This window comes from Plasmodium gallinaceum (assembly GCF_900005855.1).
Source record: "Plasmodium gallinaceum strain 8A genome assembly, contig: PGAL8A_v1_108, whole genome shotgun sequence".
Taxonomy (NCBI): domain Eukaryota; phylum Apicomplexa; class Aconoidasida; order Haemosporida; family Plasmodiidae; genus Plasmodium; species Plasmodium gallinaceum.
In genome coordinates this window covers 852930-876149 of record NW_021628228.1, presented here as the reverse complement: position 1 = coordinate 876149, position 23220 = coordinate 852930, and the positions used below count along the sequence as shown (strand labels likewise).

At 16.4% G+C, this 23220-nt stretch overlaps 6 protein-coding genes across 6 annotated transcripts; 3 read left to right on the top strand and 3 right to left on the bottom strand.

The window, feature by feature from the left end:
* Positions 1 to 663: 663 nt before the first annotated feature.
* Positions 664 to 1599, top strand: PGAL8A_00399600 (HVA22/TB2/DP1 family protein, putative; the record flags this gene model as incomplete). Its single annotated transcript, XM_028670352.1, has 2 exons — positions 664 to 1009; positions 1235 to 1599. 2 exons carry the CDS (start codon positions 664 to 666, stop codon positions 1597 to 1599), a joined length of 711 nt encoding a protein of 236 aa, XP_028527113.1.
* Positions 1600 to 3661: 2062 nt separating this feature from the next.
* Positions 3662 to 4187, top strand: PGAL8A_00399500 (40S ribosomal protein S15A, putative; the record flags this gene model as incomplete). The annotated part of the gene is made up of 2 exons (XM_028670351.1): positions 3662 to 3894; positions 4028 to 4187. The coding sequence occupies 2 exons, from the start codon at positions 3662 to 3664 to the stop codon at positions 4185 to 4187; spliced, it is 393 nt and encodes a 130-aa protein (XP_028527112.1).
* A 744-nt stretch (positions 4188 to 4931) lies between these two features.
* PGAL8A_00399400 (E3 ubiquitin-protein ligase, putative) lies at positions 4932 to 6523 on the bottom strand (the record flags this gene model as incomplete). Its single annotated transcript, XM_028670350.1, has 2 exons — positions 4932 to 6119; positions 6308 to 6523. The coding sequence occupies 2 exons, from the start codon at positions 6521 to 6523 to the stop codon at positions 4932 to 4934; spliced, it is 1404 nt and encodes a 467-aa protein (XP_028527111.1).
* Positions 6524 to 7491: 968 nt separating this feature from the next.
* PGAL8A_00399300 (proteasome subunit alpha type-3, putative) lies at positions 7492 to 8579 on the bottom strand (the record flags this gene model as incomplete). The annotated part of the gene is made up of 2 exons (XM_028670349.1): positions 7492 to 7808; positions 8135 to 8579. 2 exons carry the CDS (start codon positions 8577 to 8579, stop codon positions 7492 to 7494), a joined length of 762 nt encoding a protein of 253 aa, XP_028527110.1.
* Positions 8580 to 11348: 2769 nt separating this feature from the next.
* On the top strand, positions 11349 to 13940 carry B9 (6-cysteine protein; the record flags this gene model as incomplete). Its single annotated transcript, XM_028670348.1, has 2 exons — positions 11349 to 12353; positions 12522 to 13940. The coding sequence occupies 2 exons, from the start codon at positions 11349 to 11351 to the stop codon at positions 13938 to 13940; spliced, it is 2424 nt and encodes an 807-aa protein (XP_028527109.1).
* Positions 13941 to 15661: 1721 nt separating this feature from the next.
* PGAL8A_00399100 (cdc2-related protein kinase 4, putative) lies at positions 15662 to 19384 on the bottom strand (the record flags this gene model as incomplete). The annotated part of the gene is made up of 1 exon (XM_028670347.1): positions 15662 to 19384. The coding sequence occupies one exon, from the start codon at positions 19382 to 19384 to the stop codon at positions 15662 to 15664; it is 3723 nt and encodes a 1240-aa protein (XP_028527108.1).
* Between the last annotated feature and the right edge of the window lie 3836 nt (positions 19385 to 23220).

The window sequence follows — 23220 nt, the reverse complement described above, 5'->3', positions numbered from 1 at the left end:
TTTTTTTTTTTTTTTTTTTTTTTTTTTTTTTTTTTTTTTTTTTTTTTTTTTTTTTTTGTGGCAATAACTTAAATTATAAAAAACTACCACTTTTTATAAGAAAAAAAATTATTCGACAATTCATTAAGAAATATGCATATTAATAGATATTTAAAAATAATATATTTTTTAGTCTTAAAGTTTGATTATTATTAATATCATATTTTTGCACTTATTTTCATTAGTCTTCGGAAAAAAAAAAAAAAATGCCAAAATAATTTCCTAAAATTATTAATAAATAATATAAAAAAAAAAAAAAAAAGATTAAATAATTATAATAAAATTTAAATTAAACTAAACATTTAAATATAAAGCTAAAAAAAAATTCATTTAAAAAAAAAAAAAAATTGAATTAAAAAACATTATAAAAGTTAGCTACAATAATAATTCAGTATATCTAAGGTTTTTTAATATATAAAAAAGCATATTTTTATATTTCTTCTTTCGTAATTATATATGTAAAAATTTCACAATAATATAATAAAAAAAAAATAAGATATTATATATTGTGTAAATTAAGAACATAAAATTATTAATATAGTTATTTAGAAATTAGTTTAAAAGAAAAACTTCTATATATGTTAATAAAAAAATACCATTTTTGAAAGAATATTTTTTAAAAAAATGGATAAAATAAAAGAATACGATAAAGAAAAAGAACAAGAAAAATGTAATGTAGTACAAGGTGTTCAAGGTATTAAAAAATTATCATCAAAAGTATTAAGTGATAAACTGAATAATTTGGATGTTAGTAAAGTATTTGATAATATAGATGATCACATAAAAAAACATCCATTTATAAATGATTTAGCAAAAAAGTTTGGTGTTAAACCATCCTATATTATTGTTCCTTTTTTTTTTTTTTTATTTATTTCATTGATATTTGGATGGGGAGCAGCATTAATATGCAATGTACTTGGATTTGCATATCCAGGTATTATAAAAAAAATTAATAGATTAAAAAGGGAGAGTAAAAACAAATAAATAAATAACAAAAAAAAAAAAAAAAAAAAAAATAAGTTTATAATTTATGTATTATGTTCATATTATTTTTTATACTCTCATTTAAATAACCTCTATAGGTATGTATATTCATAAAATAATATATATATTTTTTTTTATGTGCATATATTAAAATATATATTCATATGATTTTATTTTTAATTTCTTTTATATTAATTGAATAATAATATAGCGTATCAATCTTTTAAAGCTGTGGAGTCTCAAAGTACAGATGAAACAAAATTATGGTTAACATATTGGGTTGTTTTTTCTTTGTTTTTTTTTCTTGAATATTTAATTGATATAATTTTATTTTGGATCCCTTTTTATTATTTAATAAAATTACTTTTTCTTTTATATTTATATATGCCACAAGTTAGAGGAGCAGAAATGGTATATAATTTTATTATTAGACCAATTTTATTAAAACATGAAAAAACAATTGATGACACTGTTCAGAAAATCAGTCAAACAGCTACTAGCCATTTAACACAAATTACAGGAAATTTAACGGAGAAATTAGTTCAGGAAGGAATAAGGAGAAGAAATGTTAACTAATCATAATAAAAATATATACGTATAAAATTATTATTACAATTATAATATTATAAAAAATAATAAAATTCTAAAAATACATTATTAAAAAAAAAAAAAATTATAAATGGTTATATAACTAATAAAGTATAATGATAAAAATAATATGAAAAAATAAAATATAATTAAATATAATAGCATACAATATTCGAATATACAAAAAAAGATAAAAATATATATATATATATTTATATAAATTTTTTTCAGTAAAAAGATATGAAAATATTAATCTATATTTATGTAGTGCTTTTTTTTTTTTTTTTTTTTTTAAATGTTCAAAAATTTAAGAATAAATATTTTTTTAACCTTATTAAGACAAAAATATTTTCATATATATATTCTTTTTATTTTTTATTTTATTTATTTTTTTTTTTTGTTTTTTAGTTTTTATCAGGTAATTTTTTTTAAAATTGTCTATGTATACAAATGTTTCTTTTAGTATTTACTTTTGCAATTACATTTATTATTTGAAATATTTGATTTGCAATATATGCCTCTATAAATATATAAAAAAAAAAAAAAAAAAAGAAAAATTTATTATTATAGATGACATTAAAATTATACTTAAAAATAAAATAATTCACTTATAAAAAAATTATGAAAAGAATAAAAATTTATATGAATGCTCTTACATTATGCAATTTGCAGAGCATTTTTTGTATAAATGTAATATATTACATAAATATTATTATAAAAAATTAGTGTTTATTTAATAATTTTTTTTTTTTTTTTTTTTATTATTATTATAATAGATTATTTCTATTATTCTTTCTTTTTTTTTTAATATTTTATTTTATAATTTTAGTTTTAAATAGCCTTATTTAAAAAAAAAAGAGGAAAAAAAAAAAAAATTAAAATTATAGAATATACAAAATTTTGAAATTAATATTAAATTAAAACTTCTAATTATTAAATTATTTCCTACAAAAATTCTTGTATCAACCATTAAATATTATCTATTATTTGAAATTTATCTTATTTTTTTTGTTATTTAAATATAAGAGACTTTAACGTTTTACTAGGTGTATACATTTAGAAATATGAAAAAAAGTTTTCCTTAAATTATATGCTTTTTTAAGTTTTATATTAATATATTTATATGCCTTTTAAAATATATTAAAAAAAAGAAAAAGAAAAGGGGCTTAACATGTTATAAATAAGTTTAAATATATGAAGATATTAAAACAATCATATAAAAAAAAAAAAATAAATAAATTAACATCATAAAAATTTTCTATTAAAAAGTGTGATCAAAAAAAAATTATATATCTTGTAAATTTTTAAATTTTATATATAAGGAACAAATATTTTATTATTTATTTAGAGTAATGAAGATTATTGAAATTAAGAAAAATTATAAATCACAATATATTTTATTTCTCTTTTTTTTAATTAATGTATTTTTTTTTTTTTTTTTTTTTTTTTTTTTTCAGTGCATTAATGTAGAAAAAAAAAATTTAAGAGCATAAATTCACAAAAAATAATACTCCAATATAAACATGATACTTTAAAAAAAAAAAAATATTCACAAAATAAAAAAAAAAATTCGTATAACAAAAAATTTTTAAAAAATATTAAGAAAAAAAAATTTAATTCAAATATATTTATTAGAAAGTATTTCAATATACATTTTAATTTTAGAAAATACTGAAATTTTTAAGAATTTTTTAAAAATTAAAATTCATTCTCTTTTTATTTCTGATTAATTTATAAATTTTTTTTGAATACACCAAAAATTGAATTATTCAAAGTAAAAAACAAAAAAAAAAGAAAAAAAAAAATTAAAATAATAAAAACACTTTTCTATATATATAATCCATTGATTATTTTTTAAAAATTATATAATATTTTGTATTTCATTATAAATATAGAAAAAAAAAAATTTCAGAAGTTTTTTTTAACTTGTGATTTTTTTTTTTTTAAATTTTATTTTTTCATATTTCTATTATTTATTTATTTATTTTTTTTTTTTAAGATTATATAATCGATAATATATTTATATATATTTTTTTTTTCTTAATAATAGATGGTTCGCATGAGTGTATTAGCCGATTGCTTGAAAACAATAAATAATGCTGAAAAGAGGGGAAGACGACAAGTTTTAATTCGTCCTTCATCAAAAGTTGTTATAAGATTTTTGAGATATATGCAAAAAAAGGGATATATTGGAAACTTTGAAATAGTAGATGATCACAGATCAGGAAAAATTGTTGTTAATTTATTGGGAAGAATAAATAAGTGTGCTGTTATATCACCAAGGTATATATATATATATATATATTAACATGTGTATACTAATATATATGTAAAAAAAATAGCAAATTTCATAAAAAAAAATTTAATGAAATACATTAAAAAAGATATTAAAATTTTTTTTTTAATATTTAAATAGGTATGATGTAAAATTAGAAGAAATTGAAAAGATTATAACAAGCATATTACCAAGTAGACTTTTTGGCCATTTAATTTTAACAACACCATATGGGATAATGGATCACGAAGAAGCAAGAAGAAAACATACAGGAGGAAAAGTTTTAGGTTTTTTCTTTTAAATTTTAAAATTTGTAAAATTCATAATGTATTTTATTTATAAAGAAAATAAAAAGGGTTTAAAATGTGATTATTTTGGATTATTTACATGAAATATATATATGAAATGTTATTTTATTTTATTATTTTTTTTTTTTTTTTTCTTATTTTTATCATTATATATGTGTATATATAAATGTAATAGTTTTTTTTAATAATTCAAAAAGGATATTTTTTGTTTTTGAAAATTATTACAAGAAATCATTTTATTAGCATGTGTAATATATATAATTAAAAACAAAAAAAAAAAAAAAAAAAAAAAAAAAAAAGAAGAAAACTAAAGAAATAAAAGGTTATCCATGTTAAAGTTAAAAATTAATTGGAATTACAGTTTTAGGATAACAAAAAATTATTGCAAATTTTAAAATTATTTTTTAAATAAAATTAAAATAATAAAGTGTATATATGCAAGTTTTAATTACATAAAAAATAAAATTTTAAAAGTATTTACATAAAAAAATAATTATGTCAAAATTACATAAAAAAATGGTATTTTAGAAATTTTTTATCAAAAGGATAATAAAAAAAAAATTATATAGAATAAAAATATAAATGTTTGTTATTAAAAAAAAAAAAATATTTTTTATGAAATTCAATTAAAATAGTGATTTTATTTTTCATAATATAGAAATAAATTGAGGGAAATATTAACTTATTAAAAAAAATATATATATATATATATATATATATATATTTATTTATATATATTATGTTATTTCATTTTTATCTATATTCTTTAATGGGAACTTAATAAATGAAGTAAAAAGACATCTGCAGATTGGGCATTTTTCTTGCCTTAATGATTTCATACAATCATAACAAAATGAAGAATGGCGACATGGCATTAATAAAGTATCTTTGTATGAAGTCATACAAATTAAACACTCTTTATCATGTTCTTCATGACCATATATATCTAAAATGTCTATAAATTGAACAATGTTGCATTTTTTTTTTGATTTTTGGGAAGAAACATTTTGATTTAATACACATATATCTTTAATTATAAAAGGTTTATATTTATCCTTTATTTTTTTAAAGTCTACTAAAACAATTAATGTATTACAATTATCATTTTTTTTTGGTTTTTTGCTAGCTTTATTTAAATTGAATTGATCATCAGAAGGAATATCATTTAAAACAATTATTAAAGGTATTCTTATATTATCTTCGTTACTCATTATTGTATTTTCTTGAACATCTATCTTGTTTTTCTTTAGTTTTTTCTTTTTGTTTTCATTTTCCTCTTTTTCTTTTTGTTTAATCACATTAGTCTTTTCAACTTCTATTTCATTTAGAATTTCGGTTACGCAAAAATTTTCATCATATGGCATAGTATAAGTAACATTATTACCGTTACTAAAAAATGATTTTGGTGATTTATAAAAACATGTATTGAAATCAATCATTTCATCATCTTTAGAATCTAAGTAATAATCATTTTTTTTTTTATCTAATAACAAAGTAGTTGCATCTGAGATTTGTTTATTTGGTATTGATTTACTAAATCCATCCTTAAAAAAATTTTTAAAATTATCTATGCATATTACAGTGTTTGGCCCATTTATAGATTTTTTATTTAATTCCATTCTGTTATGAATAATTTCGTTTACTTCTTTTAATAATACTCCCCAAAACAATCTAATATACAGTGAATTTTTTGAAGAAAATGTGAAAGAAATAGAATATTTATATAGCTGATTTAAATCATTACAACTAGAACTTAAATAATTTTTATATAGTTGTATATTATTTTTTACACTTATATTTAAATTTATTTTATCAACGCTTTTTGGTGTTATTTTTTTTTTTATTCTTATAATATCATTTACGTGACTTCTACAAAGCATTTTAACTTCATTAATATATCTTGACATATTTTTCATATAAATTGCCTAAAAGAAATATTATGTGTATATTAAAAAAAAAAAAAAAGTTAAATAGTATAATAAACATACAATTATAAGTATAATGAATAACATTTACATATGTTAATATAATAAGGAACAACAAAGAGATATAAATTATTTTTAATTATAAAAAGAACTATCATGTATGTAATAAATATTTTTTAAAGAAGTACCTTCCTATTTTTTAGATATTTCATAATATTATACGATGCATAAAACCTTGATACAATTGATAAAAACCATAAAAACATGATAAAAAAAAGGAAAAAACACATTGTGTTTAAAAAGCTAGAAGTATTGAATATACATAATAATTCCTCATCTTTGCAATTATTGGTCATAACAAGATTTTTATACATATCTAAGTCATATTCATCTATTATGTTCATTTTGACTCAAATTATTTTCCTATTTATTAATTTTAAATATAAAAAAAAAAAAAAAAAGAAACAAAAAATAATATAATTACATTTAGTTAACATGCTAAAATAAAATTTAAATAAATCTATTATTAACTATAATTATTTTATTTTTCAAGATAATTTCAAAAATAAAATTATTAAAAAAACATTACTAATTAATTACAAATTCCCATATTTTATATACAAATATTTTTAAGAAATTAACAATAAATTTATCAAGTTATAATCATTTAATATATTTTAATTTTTTTTTAAATTTTTTGTAAGTATAAAAAAATTTTATGATAATTTAAATATTAAAAATATGGTTTTTAATTTATAGCCGTACTTGCTAATAAAAAAAAAAAAAAAAAAAAATATATATATATATATATAAATATAAATATACTAATATATGTAACAGAAATTTTTTTTTTTTATTATAATATTTTTAGTGTTTAAGAATGTAATAAATAAAAATAAACAAAGAACTTTCAAAAGCCCATTTGTGTTATCATTAACATAAATTTTTAAACAGTTTAAGATAAAAACATAAAAAGAAATATATATATATATATTTTTTTTTTTTGATTATTTATTTCATTTTAAATTAAGATATATGTTAGTATATTTTCTTTTAGGCTTCTTCTTTTTTTATTAAAATATTTTGTAATTATGTATAATTGTGAAAGCTGTTTTTCTCTAAATTTTTTGTATTCATATTTATATGAACTTTCATTTATTATTTAATTATATTTGTATAAGTGTTTTAACCTTTTTATTGATTTAATGGTATTTATATATATTTTCATAATAGATATAATCTTAAAAAAAGTAAAATATAGTAGAATTTAATAATAAAGTAAAAAAAAAAAAAAAAAAAAAAAAAAGATTTATAATAATATAGATAAATGTATTTTTTGTTACATAATCTTAATTTTTTTTTTTTTTAATTTTTATTGATTTAATTGTTCTACATATTCTAAAGCTATTTTCATTGCGTTTTCTAATATACTTTCCTCTATATTTTGAAATTCATATGAAGACTCTTCACATATCCATGATAAATTAACTAAATTTGATAAATTATCTTTATTAATATGATCATCACTAGTTAATATAATTTTATAAATATCGACTAAAGCATCTTTTACATTTATGTTTTTGTAATTTTTTTTTTCAATCTCTGTTTTAAACATTTCTTTATTCTTTCCTATAACTACTCCTGAGTATTTATAACATGCCCCATTTGGTTCTATGCAGTATATTTCACCTAATAAATAATGTGAAATAAAAACATATGAATATATAAAAATTAAATAAAAAGGATAATAAGATATAGTATTTTTTTTTTTTTTTTTAACGTTTAAAAAAATAATGTCATAATATTCTTACTGTATTTTATATATATATATATATATATATATATATATATAATGCAAAATCAGTACTATATAATCATATATTCTTTAATATCATAATTTATATACTAAAAATAACTTTTATATCTTGTTATTTTTTTTCTTTTCGATACATATATATATAATAATAAGTTGTAAAATACAATATATATAAAGGATTCTCTTCTTTTTAAATTACCTTTTTCATTTTTATCAAATGAAGCTAGAATAATTGATAAAGCGAATGGCCTTAAATGCCAATATAATGTATATGCGTGAATATATAAAGAAATTCTATTAGCTAAAATATGTAATGGTATATTTGTATGAAAATTATAATAATAGTTATTAGCTTCACTTTTTGCTCTATCTATTATATTTCTTGCATCTCCATCTAATCCTGCATATGTAATTATAATGTTGTTATTAATGTGATATAATCTATTATAACTATTTTTCTTAATCATTTTATTTTTATCTAAATTTGAATTAATACAACAACTTATTATTCCATCTTTACATTCTAAACTTAAAGCTGTATTATTATTATTTATCGATTTATAGATATATTCAACTTGATATAGCCTCCCATCTGGTGAAAAAGTAGATACTGATAAATCATACCCTGCACTTAATCCTGCCATATTATAATAATTTTATTAAATAAAAAAAATTCCAAAAAAAAAAAAAAAAATTTAAAGTATTTATTTAGTTATTAACAGAAAATTAAAATGATTCTTATATAATTTATAATTATATATAAATATATGGAAATTTTTTTGTTAAAAAAAAAAAAGAACAAAAAATCACTTTCTGAAAGCTATATAATTATGCATCAATATTTGTTTCCTTTTATTTTACATATATTATTAAGCTTCATTTGGGATAAATTTAAAAAAAAAAAAAAAATTAAAATATTTTTTATTTATGTGTATTACTTAAATATAAATATAATCTGAATAAAAGCAATGCTTTTTATTATCTTTTAGTACAAAAAAAAAAAAAAAAAAAAAAAAAATTAAAATAAAAATAAAAAAAATCCTTTTAGATATATATGTATATATATAAATATATTTTGATGTAAATATGAATTACAGATATTAAAAATTACACTTTTTTTTTTAATATTTTGGAAAAAATTTGTACTAAAAATAAATTTGTAATTTCAATTATATAAAATATGTAAATGTTTGTTCTTTTATGCTTATATATGCTTATATAAAATGCATTTTTTTTTTTTTTTTTTTAAATATATATTTATTCAACATAAAGATATTATATAAATAACAGTATACATAATAAATTACATAAAACTAAATGTAATGTTAGAATAAAAAAATTATTTAGAATTAACATATTTTTCTTTAGCATATTGAAAATCTAGCTATGATAAATCTTATTTTTATTAAAATAAAACTAATAAAAGGTACACCATATATATTTATAATTTTGTAGAAGTTATTTATTTTTCATTATATATATTAGGAAAAAAAAAAATTATAAATTGAAATAGTATTTAAATATCAGAAAGATCTAAGAATTACTTATGAGAAAAAAGTTGAAACTTAAAATATTGAAATTGTATATATGAAGACTTCTTAGAAAAATATATTATTTAATAAATATAAAGATATTTTTATGACAAAGTCATAAATATTTCTGAAAAATATTAATATATAGGTTAATAAATTATTGTAAATAATTAAAATAAAATTTTTATGTAGTTTTACCATAAACTCTTTTTTAAATATTTTTTTTTCTCCTTTTTTAAAATTATTTGCCTATTTATTACGATTTAATGTTTTTAATAAATTTGATTAAAACAAATTTATCTTCTAAGTATTTCAAAAGAAAAAAAAAAAAAATCATAGATTTTCATATGAAATTAATAAGACAATTTTTTAATGCAATTATCATCTATTTTAAAATTCCTATATTTTTTTAACAAACTTTATTTCATTTGAAAAAAAAGAAATGTGAAGGTTTTTAAGAATGTTGTAAAAAGTATTCTAAATTAAATATAACTTTAACAAATAGCTCTATAAAAATATATAAATATAAATTTAATAATGATATCTATAAATTTATATTTTCATTTCACAATAATATAAAAAGGAGAAAAAAAAAAAAATGATTATTTTAAAATCCATTATAATTATTATATAAATATTATTATGTTGGTTGTATTTATCATTATAATATGTTTTACGTTCATATAAACTCAAAAGATTTTATTGCTTGTTCATGTGAAATATTACATTTTATGATTTTTCATTTTGTAGAATTTAAATGACATATATTAAAGAACATACGAGTTTATATAGAAATTAAAATTTATTTAAATGAAATATATAAAAAATAAAAAGCAAAAATTAAATTAATTTTATTTAATTTTTTTTTTTTTTTTTCATCAAAATGAGAAAAAAAAAATGCATGTCTTTTTTTATAAAAAAAAAAAAATATAATACACACACCCAAATGAATCTTATAAATAATAAAAAGCAAATATAATATTTGAGTGAAATTAAAGTTTATTCAGAAAAAAAAAAAAATAAAAATGAAAAAACTATAATAAAGATACATATTATTATATAAATTTTAAAATTTTTATTTCTTATTTACTTTTTATATTTTTATCCTAGAATTGTCCTTACAACTATAGATACTATTTTGTTTAAATTTATTTTTTTCTATTTATATATAATTGTAGGTTTTATAAAATTATATTTTATTTTAAAACAGTTGTATTAAAAAAATAAAAAAAAAACATGTAGATTTTATGAAGCCAAAAAAAGTGAGGAAAAATGAAAATAATTTTAAAATAAATTATTTGTCTTGTTATAAATATTCTACTTAATGCAAAAAAAAAAAAAAAAATAAAAATATAAAAATTATATTTTAAAAAAGAAATATTTCTTTTATATGTATGGGTGTTTTTTTAAAGTTCTTTTTTTGAATGATTTTAGTAATCTTTATACGAATTAATTTTTTTTTTTTTAACTTTGGGCTTTAAATAATATTAATGTTTTAAATATTAAAATATTTTTAAAAATTAATAAATATATATGTAATACATTAAATTTATTATATAGAATTTTTATTTATATTTTAATATTTTTAATCATTTTTATTTTATAGTTTAACAAATATAGGCTATTTTTATTATTATTAATAGTATTTAGTATGTCTTTATGTGTATTATATTATTTTTAAGCAAAAAAGTGGTTCTTATTCTATTTGTATTATTTTCTTATTTACTTTATTAATGTAGATTTGAAACTTATTCAATTTTTATTCAATTCGTTTATTAATTATAAGTTTTTTTTTTTTTTTTTTTTGTTTACTGTCTTTTTTTTCTTTTTTTTTCTTTTTTTTTCTTTTTTTTGAAAGTAAACTATTATTAATTCTAAATAATGCATAAATTAAATTATATTTTAATAAAAATAATATTGCTGAGTAATTTATTTATACTTAGTGAAAAATTGAGAAAATTTGATCCTACTAAAAAAGAAGAAAGACAATTATTTTTAGATGTAACATATAATTGTGAGTACAATGGATTTATAAATTTAAATAAAGATTTTATTTTACATTATTGTTTTTTTGCTGGAGAAGATGATCATAATGGTTTAGTTTTTAGAAAATTTTTTACAAAGGATTTAGTATGGGGAAATAGCTTGGAAGTTTTGAGAACAAACAAAAAGATTAATCTATTTATATTTGTAGATGATTATTTACTAGAAAAATTAATTTTAATTTACAGTTATGACAGAAAAATAAGAATAACAGTATTTAATAATTATACAGAACCTTCAGATCATATAGATGAAATTAGTTTAAGTTATGATATTTTACATAAATTTAATATGATTTCTAAAATTACTTACTTTTACCAAAGCAAAAAATCATTATGTGTTTGTGGAATGAATAGAGATGAAAACATTTTTTGTACTTTCTCTTTTGATTATGGTTTATCAATGGAGGATGATAATTCTATTGAATTTGTTTTAAAAAAAAAAATTCCAATGGGTCATTATAGAATGGAGGTAAAATTTGAGGAAGATTATGTTTATTTTAACTTATTTGATGATTTAAATGACATTAATTTCTATGAATTGAAATGTATTAAATTAGATGATAAATATGAATGTGATATCTTAAATAAAGTAATAAAAGATCTAGATAATTTTAAATATAAACATATATTGAGAAATGAATACTTTGAGATGGTTGCTTTTGAAAAAGAAAATATGTGTTATATAGGTTGGTCATTTAACTATACAAATATAAATAATGAAATAAATAGAATAATAACAGAATCTCCATGCTCTAATGTATCATCATATTATAAAAATGAATCATTAATAATTACATACAAGAAAAGTGAAAATGAAAATATCTTTTATACTATATTTGAAGTAAGATAACATAGTAAAAAATTTTATGAATATTTTTATTTATATTTATAAATTTTAAATGATAACATAAATTATATATAAAATTATACATTATTTTATGAATCATATATATATATATTTGTGTTTTACTATGTTTGCATACTTTTTTTTTTTTTTTTTTTTTTTTAGAATTTAGTTATGAAAGTAGAAGGATGTGAATACAAAAGTGGGGGAAGTTTATATGTTATGAATAATTTTTTAAATAACAGTTGTGTAATAAATATAAATAATATGAACGTTACATCTTCTAATCATGATGAAATAAATTTTAGCATCGTTGTTCCAAGCAAATTTAACTTACAAGAAAAATGTTTTTTATCAAATCATTTATACAAAAATAAGAAGACTAATTTATATTATTTAGAAGAAGAAAATAAAGAAGAAGAAGATATAAAAATTTATACTTTCTATTTCTATAAGTATATTTTAACTTTTACTAATTTTGCAGGAAGCAAATGCATATTTGAAAGTAATAATAAAGAAAAATTAGAAGTATCATTAATATCAAAAAACTTTTATAAGGAATACAACTGCGACATTTCATTAGATTCTTGCGATTTTTTTGTTCATAGTCAAAGTAAAATAAATATACGTTATAATGATGAATGGATAATTGATAGAGAATTAGCAAAATCTAATGTTATTTATAATGAATCACATATATCTTTATATGATATTATTAGCTTTTCCAATGTAAATGAATTGATAACTATTAATAATAATATGATACAAATCACTATTCCATCAATTATTCCTCATACTAGGACTATAAAAATAGAATTTACGAAAAATGAAACAGAAGAGAAACGTAATGTTTTTATAAGATTTCAAAAAGATGTTTATCCAATTAAAAAAGTACTAGGTGTAAATTTTTCAGATATTTTTGATATTTATTACAAATATTATAATTATTATAACGATAAAGTGAAATTTTTATTAAATGAATTTGAAGAAACTTCTTATATAGGTATGATATGTCAAACAAAAAATGAAATAACTTCTGAACCTTGTTCATTAGCTCTTACAGATTTTTTTAATAAATTAATTCAAATACAAAATTTATTTCCCAAAACAATGCCTTTTTTATACTACAATAAAAAAAAAAAGATACAATCAAGTAATTCTTATTTCTTAACTGAAACACGTTTTGTTGTTTTTAAGAATTTTGGTTCCTTTTTAGAAAAAAATGGCATAAAATATGCAAATTTTATATGTAAATGTCCTTCAAGAAATTCCAATTCAAATAAATTTAATGAAATTAATTTCACTATAACTAACGAAAGAATATCTCCAGACGTTCTTCAATCTCCTGAAGTTATTGAAGAATCTAAATCATCTGAAGATTCTAAAGTTTCTGAAATATCTGATACTTCTAAATCTTTTAAACCTTTTAAATTTCGTGAGCTTCCAAGAATTACTAAAAAAACTTCAGAAAGAATTTTAAGATTAACAAATGAAATAAATGATGAATCTTCTTATAGAGAAAATTTTTCTAATTATTTTAAATTAAATATTTTTATACTTATTATTACTCTTATTATTACATAGTACTGTTATTTCTTTATTTTAATAGTATTCATATGTATTCTTATATACTTTGTGTATATATTTTTTTATATTGAGCGATTATCTATATTTAAATATGTTGTATATTTTTATTTTTTAAATAGACACTTTTAAAAATTTTTTTTTTTTTTTTTTTAAGATTGTTTTAAATATATTTTATCTTTTTCATATTTTAAATCATATTTTAACTTTTCCCTTTTATTTTAAAACATATCATATGTGCCTAATAGGTACAATGCTTAAGAATTTTAATAATACATCTTTTATATTCTTAAAACATAATACTATTAATTATAAATCTAACCAATATAATAACGAGGATAAATATTTGTTACTTTTATTAAAACTCAAAAATAGTTAATAAACAAATCTTTAGTGTATTCTTTTTTTTTTTTTTTTTTTTTTTAATAAAAGGAAGATAAAAAAAAAAAAAAATTCATTTAAAATTTGCATTTGAAGCATTAATATGCATTTTTTTTTTTATGTAACTGAAAAAAAAGTTTTAGTTTTAATGCTAAAATATAAATATTTATACAAAGTTATATATTAAAAAAAAAAAATTATATATATTTTATTTTAGTTATTAAAACATAATTCAAATAAAAATCCTATACTTATTTTTATCATAAAAAGGTAAATATATACATTTATATATTTGCTAATATAAATGTATGTATCATTTTAAAAATACAGACAGTGTAATCATTTTTTTTTTTTTTATACATTTATTAAATGCATAAATAATATTTAAAATGAAAAAAGAAAAAATTAATATGTATTGTTGTTTTTTTAAACATTAAAATATATTTATTTTAATAATACTGATTTAAAAATATATTGAAATTGGTACTAAGAACAGTATTATATATAAATATAAATTTAATTATATTTTAAGATTTAGAAGGTATATTGAAAAAAAAAAAAAAAATGTATATATATATTATTTTTATTTATGTATACAAATAAAAAATATAGAAGCCAGAGAAAATTTATATGAAAACCTAAAAATATATATATGTAAATATATATATATATAATATAAACAAAAAATTGTATTTTTTTACATTACTTGTATATATATATATATATATGGCTATTTTTTAATAAAATAAAAATAAAAAAAAATAATTATATATATATATATATATATATGTATATGTATATATTATTTATGAATATATAATGATTTCATAAATCCATAAATATACAAAATGTTATATCAACTTGACTATATAAAAAATAGAAAAATAGGTATCTTTTAAAATGATGAAAAACGAAATGGAATATTCTTTTTTTTCTTTTTGTCTTTTTAAAGTTAAAATATATATTTGATTTAAAAATATAAATAATTTAATTTTTTTTTTTTTTTTTAAATTAATGAATACTATGTAAGTAATAAACAAACAATTAAGCACAAACATAATATGGTATTTTACTATTGTGCAATAACTTTAATAATTAGGAATTTTAAATAATTCATTATTTGTATAAAAATTAAAAACATATACAAATATACTTTTAATTTTTAAAAGAATAATATAATAAAATTTTGAAGATGGTATATTAGATAATTTACTGAATATATATAAAGTATTCATATTATGTTCAATATATAAAGAATATTTATTTATTTTTTTTTATTTCGTTTTATTTCCTTTTTGTTTTATTCTCTTTATTATTTCATTTTTTTTTTTTTTTTTTTCTTAAAAATAGTAAGTTCCGTTTTTCTTATAATATCTCAATAAGTCATCATTTAAATAAAGATGAACATCTTCAAACCATTTATGTTTTAATGCTTGATTTGCTGTAATTCTATTTTTATAATCATAACTTAAAAATTGATCAATTAAATCAATACCATCATCACCTAAAATTCTTCTACCATATATATCTGTGAAAATAATTTGTAACATTTTAATTCTGTCAGTTTTAAATTTTGGTAATTCTCCAATAAATTCCTTTTTTAATAAATCATCGAAATTTTGATCTGGTAATCCTCTAAAGACTAAAATTTTAAATAAAACAGATGATTCAAACTTAGATGTTACTGGAACAAATCCTAATAAACATTCACACATTGTTATACCAACAGACCATATATCAACAGAGTAATTATAAACAGTACTGTTACATAATATTTCAGGTGGTCTATATTGTAAAGTGATAATATTACAATCTTTTGTTTCTGCTTTTAAGAAATGATCATATACACCTAACCCAAAATCAGCAATTTTAACTATCCATTCTTTAGAATCATTTAAACCATCTGATAAATACTGAATATTTTTGATAAGAGTATTGGCGGGTTTGATGTCTCTATGTATTATAAATTTTTTATGAAAATGATTTATTCCTTGTAACATTTGATATATTATCACTTTTGTTTGCATTTCTGTTAAAGATGGCATTTCTGGATAAAATGAACGGTTTTCAATTTTTTTTAAAGGCAAATATACATATTTCACATAATTATGTATATGATCATAACACATATCTATTCTTTCACTAGGTAAATATTGAGCTGTACATTGCTTAATGTGTTGAATAAATAACGAATGCTTCTTTTTTGCTTTATTTAAAATATCATTTAAACTACAATCACACTTTTCTATTACTAGAAACAAATCCCAGTTTTCAATATAATCATTATTTTTACTTTCTATTTTTTTTAATTTTTTGGAATGTTTTCTAAATTTTAATTTATCTAAACTTTTATTTTTTGTTTTATTTGTATCATTTCTATTTAAGCAATTTTTACATACCGATGTTTTCATTTTTTTTCTTAGATGATTAGAAGAAATATCATTGCTTCTCTCCTTTTTTATATCTTTTTTGCATGTTGTAGAAGAATAACTATGATTATTACTGTTATTAATATCATTATTATAACTTCTTAAACTTTTAATATTTCTATTCACAGTGTTAAATTTTGTATCTTTTAAATTATCTTTATCTATATTATAAAGAACTAAATCTTTTTCTAAATCTTCAATAGTTATATAATTTTTTGCAATCAAATTTTTATATTTATTATTTCTTTCTATTGTATCAAGAGATGGAGAGTACTGATTTCTTTCTACTTTTCTGTGTCTCTGAAAACTGAAATCATATTCTGCCGATACATTTTCATTTCTTGCTTTTTGATTTCTATGGCATTTCACTTTTCCTTTTCTGTAGGTATGAACTCTAAAACTGTCTAATAGACAAACCACATTAGGATGAAATAAAATTCTCATAATATTAAATTCATTTATTGCAAATTCTTCTGAACCAAATTTATACTTGAAATTAGGCCAAAAATATCTAAGAACTTTAATGGCGAAATTTAAATAAGAATCATCTAATGATTCAGCATTAAATACTTTTCCATATACTCCTTCTCCTAATTTTTTAACAATTTTATATTTTTTCATAAAATCTCTTGGAAATAAATTTAATAGTTTTTCTATTTTTACATCATAATTTTTATGATTAAAAGAAATATGAGTAAATATTTTTTCATTTTCTATCATTTCTCTTTCATATAAAGATTGTTTATCGTATAAAAAACCATCTATTAAATCTAAACTAAAATTTTTTAGTTTTTCATCTGTAATATAATCTTTTATAAGAAATTCTTCTTCAATAATATCATTATTTTCATTAAAAAGGTCATCGATAGAATAATTTTCATTAGATCGAAATGAAATTAACTCTTTTAATTTTTCCACTTCTCTGTTTTCTAATTTTAAAGATGAGTTTGAATATTTACCAAAAAACTCTTTTTTACTAATAAACCAGAAATTTTTTATATAATTTTTCATTATATTTTTTGTATTAGAATCATTGTTTATAATAATTTTTTCTCTTTTATTAATTAGTAAATCTTGATGATTTAAAAGTATGTTTGATGCTTTATCACTTTCTTTGTTTTCTAGTTTTGTTGCATCTTCAAATTTATTTTTTTTCATCAAAATATTATATAAAGATATCTTTGGTTTTTTAAACAATTTTTCTCCTTCAAAATGATCATTTTTTATGGGAAAAAAGGAATTTGATTTCAACTTAAAAAAATCATCTTTTATTTTAGCATTTTCAATTTTTTTTTTATTAATAAAAACATTAAAATTTGCATCTTCTTCATACATATTACAAATATTATTAATTATGTTATTATTTATATTTTTTTTAAATTTGTAAGAACAAAAATTTTCAAAATTAATTAAATTCTTGGAGAACAATTCTTCATTATACTTAGTATTCTTTAAAATATTTCTATTATGAATAGAACTAATAAGTAAATCTTTATTTCCTTCACTTTTATTATTAAATGGTAGATTAATGGAATCTAGATACTCTTTGTTTCTTTCTTTATATTTATAAATATAATTATCTTCATTTTTGCATTCATTTTTTTCTATTAAATCCTTCTCAATACTCATATTATTCGTGTTATTTTTATTACCATTATTAAGATTATTATTATTAACAATATTATTATCATCATTAACATTTATATTATTTTTATTATTATTCATAATGTTATGATTAACATTATCATCCTTACATGTGTAAATAGAATTTCTACTTAATAAAATAGATGCTTTTGAATTATTCATATCAAATATTTCATTAAGTCCTTTGGATTCTTTAAAAGACTTATTGCTAATCTCTAAAATATTACTATTTTGCAATTTTTTTTCATTTAATAGAATTGCATTATCTATTATATATTCATTATCATTAATATATATATCATTTTTATTTTCAACATTAGTTTCGCTGTTTGATATATCATTTGATTTATAAATGTTCATATTAAAATTCTGTAAATGAATTTTATCTAATTTTGATTTTTTATAATTCATTAAATTGCATTCTATATTGTTTTTCAAACTTAGATAATTATTTTGATTTAATAAACTTTTATGATCATCGATATTATTATTAGAATTAGGATTATTATAATTATCTGTTATTAAATTATCATAATTATTAGTATCAATATTATTATTTTGAAAATAGTTCATAATATCATAATTTGAACTGTTCAAATTAACATTTTTTTTATTTACCAAAAAATTTACAGAATCTTCTGGAATCATAATTTTTCTTCCCTTTATTGCGACTGCTCTATTTAAATTGGACATCCTTTTTTCTTTATCTAAATCTTTAAAAAGTGTTTCTTTTTTAAGGTTTTCTTTGTTTCTTGTGTTAATTAAGTAGGTTGATTCTAACTTTTCTTTTGCATTCTTTGAAATTTTATCATTTTTGACTTTTTTTAAATTTTTTTTAATAACCTCTTCATTTTTCAATTCATTAACAAAAACACTTTTTTTTTTATTCATGTTTACTTTTCTTTTATTTAAGTTTTTCTTTTCACCATTACAACTTTTTTCAATTTTTAAAACATTATTTTTAATTCGCTTTGAAGTTACTTTATCCATCTATATTTTAATGATAAAAAAAAATATGTCAAGAAAAATGCAAAAAAGAAAAATATATAAAAAAAAAAAAAAAAAAAAAAAAATTTTTAATAAGAATAAAAGCCAAGAGGAATAAAGAGAAAAAAATTTTTAAAAAGGCAAAAAAATGTAATAGACAGAAAATGTACTTTTTTTTTTTTTCATGAGCAAATATATTTTTATTTTTATAGTTGTAAATTATTAAACATATTATCTATTATTATTTATATAAATTTTTTTTTTTTTTTTTTTTTTTTTTTTTTTTTTTTTTGTTTGTATAAGTAGAAACTATCTTATTATATTCCTTTTTTTATTTTTAATCAATAAACAACTATTAAACATTGTGTATTTTTTTTTTTTTTTTTTTTTTTTTTGAAGGAATTGTTTCTCTTAATAGTGAACTATTTTTATTATATTGTTAATTTTATAACTTTTTATATATTAATAATTCATTACATCATTTTATTTAATGTATTTTTATATACATATATATATGCATAGATTAATGTTTCCAAGAATATGTATTTTCTATTTTACATATATTTTATATTTTTTTTTTTTTTTTTTTTATATGCACATACATACAATATACATAAATATATGCATATGTACATGTATTTCTAATATACTTTATACTATGAATTTTTTTTTTTTTCTGTTTAATACATAATGCAATTATTTGCTTTAGTTTTTCTTATTTTTATAAAATTGTTTCATTAAACAAAATTTTATATGCCACTATTTCTCTTTCGTCTCTCTCTTTAAAAATTTAAAAAAAATTGATGCAACAAAATAATGTATCGTTTCACATATGAATGCCAATAAAAAAAATATTTAAAAAGAAAAGCTAAAAGTAAGAAAAAAAATTACAAATGAAAAAAATAATTAAAAAATAATAAAATATATTTTGTATATTTATAATTTCCTATTATATATTTACAAATATATATGTATATATATATATATGTATATATATTAAATATATATATATATATATATTTTATTAAACTTTTTTTTATTGGTTCAATTGTTTTATTTTTCTTTTTAAATAAGTAAAAAAAAAAAAAAAAATTAAAAAATATTGGTGCTTTTTTTTATAAAAACATTCTATTATTAACTATTGTGCAATTTAAAGTATTTGATTATAAGCAACACTTAAATAGCTTTATAGTATATAATTAAACAAAAATATAAATTAGGTGCATATATATATAAGTTTAAATACATAAATGAAGTTATTTTTTATGCATTATACTTGAATTTAATTAATTTCTTAACTCTTTAAATGAAGCACAAATTTTTATTATGCTCATTTCTATTTTTATTTTTTTACTTTCTAATAGATGTTAAGGATAAGAAAGATTAACTAAATAACAATGCAAAATTAAGTTAAAATATTTTAGATATATATCAAATTTGTTTCTTAAACATAATTCATTATAATTTAATATATATATATATAATGTATGTATTTGTGTATTCATATATTTATGTATATAAGTATATATTTGTGTATGCATATATTTGTTTATGTATATATTTAAGTATATATTTGTATATGTATATATATATATATATATACATAAATATTTTTGTATTCGTTAATATATCAGTATGCATATATGAGCTAATAATTACATTGTAAATTACCAAATAACATATCTTAAATTGACGAATAAACATATATTTTTATATTTATATATATACGAATTACATATTCTTCTCTAAAGAAAATAGAAAACAAAAAAAAAATGTAAATTTAAATTTACCTAAAAAATGTTATTACATATGCAGTTTCAATATCATTGTATAAATATATATATATATATATATATATAAATTGATATTTATGAAAAAAATTTATATATGAATAATAATATATAAAATTTTACAAAAAATATATTTTTTTATAAAATACTTCACAAAATGATCATGATACATGTGATTTTATATATAGCATTTAATTTTTTTTTTAATTTGCTTGATGTAAAATATGTAGTTGAAATAAATAATTCATTGTGCATGCAACGCTTCAAAAGATACATGTATTTATGTATGCATATATATATATATATATATATAAATATATATATTTATATATAAAAAAAAATATATATATATATATATATATTTATATATAAATATTTTTATTTATATATATATATATTTACATATGCTTTTAAAAAACATACCTATTTTATATTAATAACCAAATGAATATATATATATATATATATATATATATATATATATATATATATATATATTTATTAATATAAAGGTATATTAAAAGAATATATGAAAAATTAAAAAGAGATAATACGATTAGAAGTATTCATCATTTAATTTACAAGTTGATATTCTTTTCTTTTCCCTTTTTTTTTTTATTTTAAATAACATTTTTAACTCATTTTTGAAATAAAGTTTTATGATTAAAATTTTTGAAAAGTATAAAAATGTTGGTTTTATTTAAAAATAAAATGAATAATTAAAACATTTCTTTTTCAAAATGACAAAATAAGCATAGAAAAATTCTTCATTAATGTAAAATGTCTTTTTATATTATCATTCAAATTAACATCCTATGTACTATTTAATATACTTCTTTTCTGTTTTTTCTGTGAAAAAGTCCAATTGAAATTTAATACATAATTTTCTTTCTAAATGAAATAACAATTTTTGCTATTGAAGGATTTTTTATCATTAATTTAATATTCTTGTAAAAATTACTTTTTTTATATAATGTAATTAAAATCTATATTATATTAATGTTGAACTTTTTTAATTTTTTTATTTCGTTTTTTTAATTTAAATATTTTAAAAATTTCCTTAGAATGAAAGAAAAAAATATATATGATTCATATGAAGTTTTTAGTAACTCTAAATTGTTAAATATATTTAATAACTTCTTTTAATAATGTATCTTTGAAAATATAATTGAAACATGTACAAAAATAAGTGATTATTTCACAATTAAAATTAAAATTAAAATTATTATGGTTTTAAAATATATATGTAGTTAATTTTTGTTTTATTTTTATTTTGAATAAGAAACTTTTGAAAGTTGAAATACAGTCATATGCAAAATCTTAGTATTATGCATTTAATAATTACATTCATTTCAGGTTTAACATGTAAAATAAATATAATGTATTTAACATAAATAGAGAATGTTATTTATATATAAAAGTATTTTTCATATATACACACTGAGGTTGTAACTATTGGAATAGAAAAGAGTATTTAAGAAATATTCTTTTTTATGCTATTGAAATGATGAAAATTTGTTTATCTTTTGTTTGTTATAACTGTATTCTTTTTATATAGTTAATTTTAAATATACTACTAAATAATTTATTATTATATCTAAATAAATTTTTTCTTTTATTAATGATAAATATGGTTCAATAAGTTTTTATTAACAAAAAAAAAAAAAAGTAAAAAAAATGAAAAAAATTTATTTCTTTTTTTCTTTTCTCATTAAAAAGATAAGATTACATGAATAATAAGGAAAATAAAAATGTTATGGGTACTTATTTTTATAGTTTATATATAATAATATTATATGTTATTTAATCAATATAAAAATCATTAAAATTCATTTTTTAATAGGATTAAAAAAATAATTATAGTTTATTTTTCCTTTAAATTATGTACATAATTTATATTTAAAAAAATGAATTATAGTTTATTATTTATATAATGTAAGATATAAGCTTTTTTATAATGTTTTTTTTTTTTTTTTTTTTTGTTAATTCCTCGTTAATTTTATATAAAAAAAAAGTACATATAGATGTTATTTTTAATTTAAAATATAT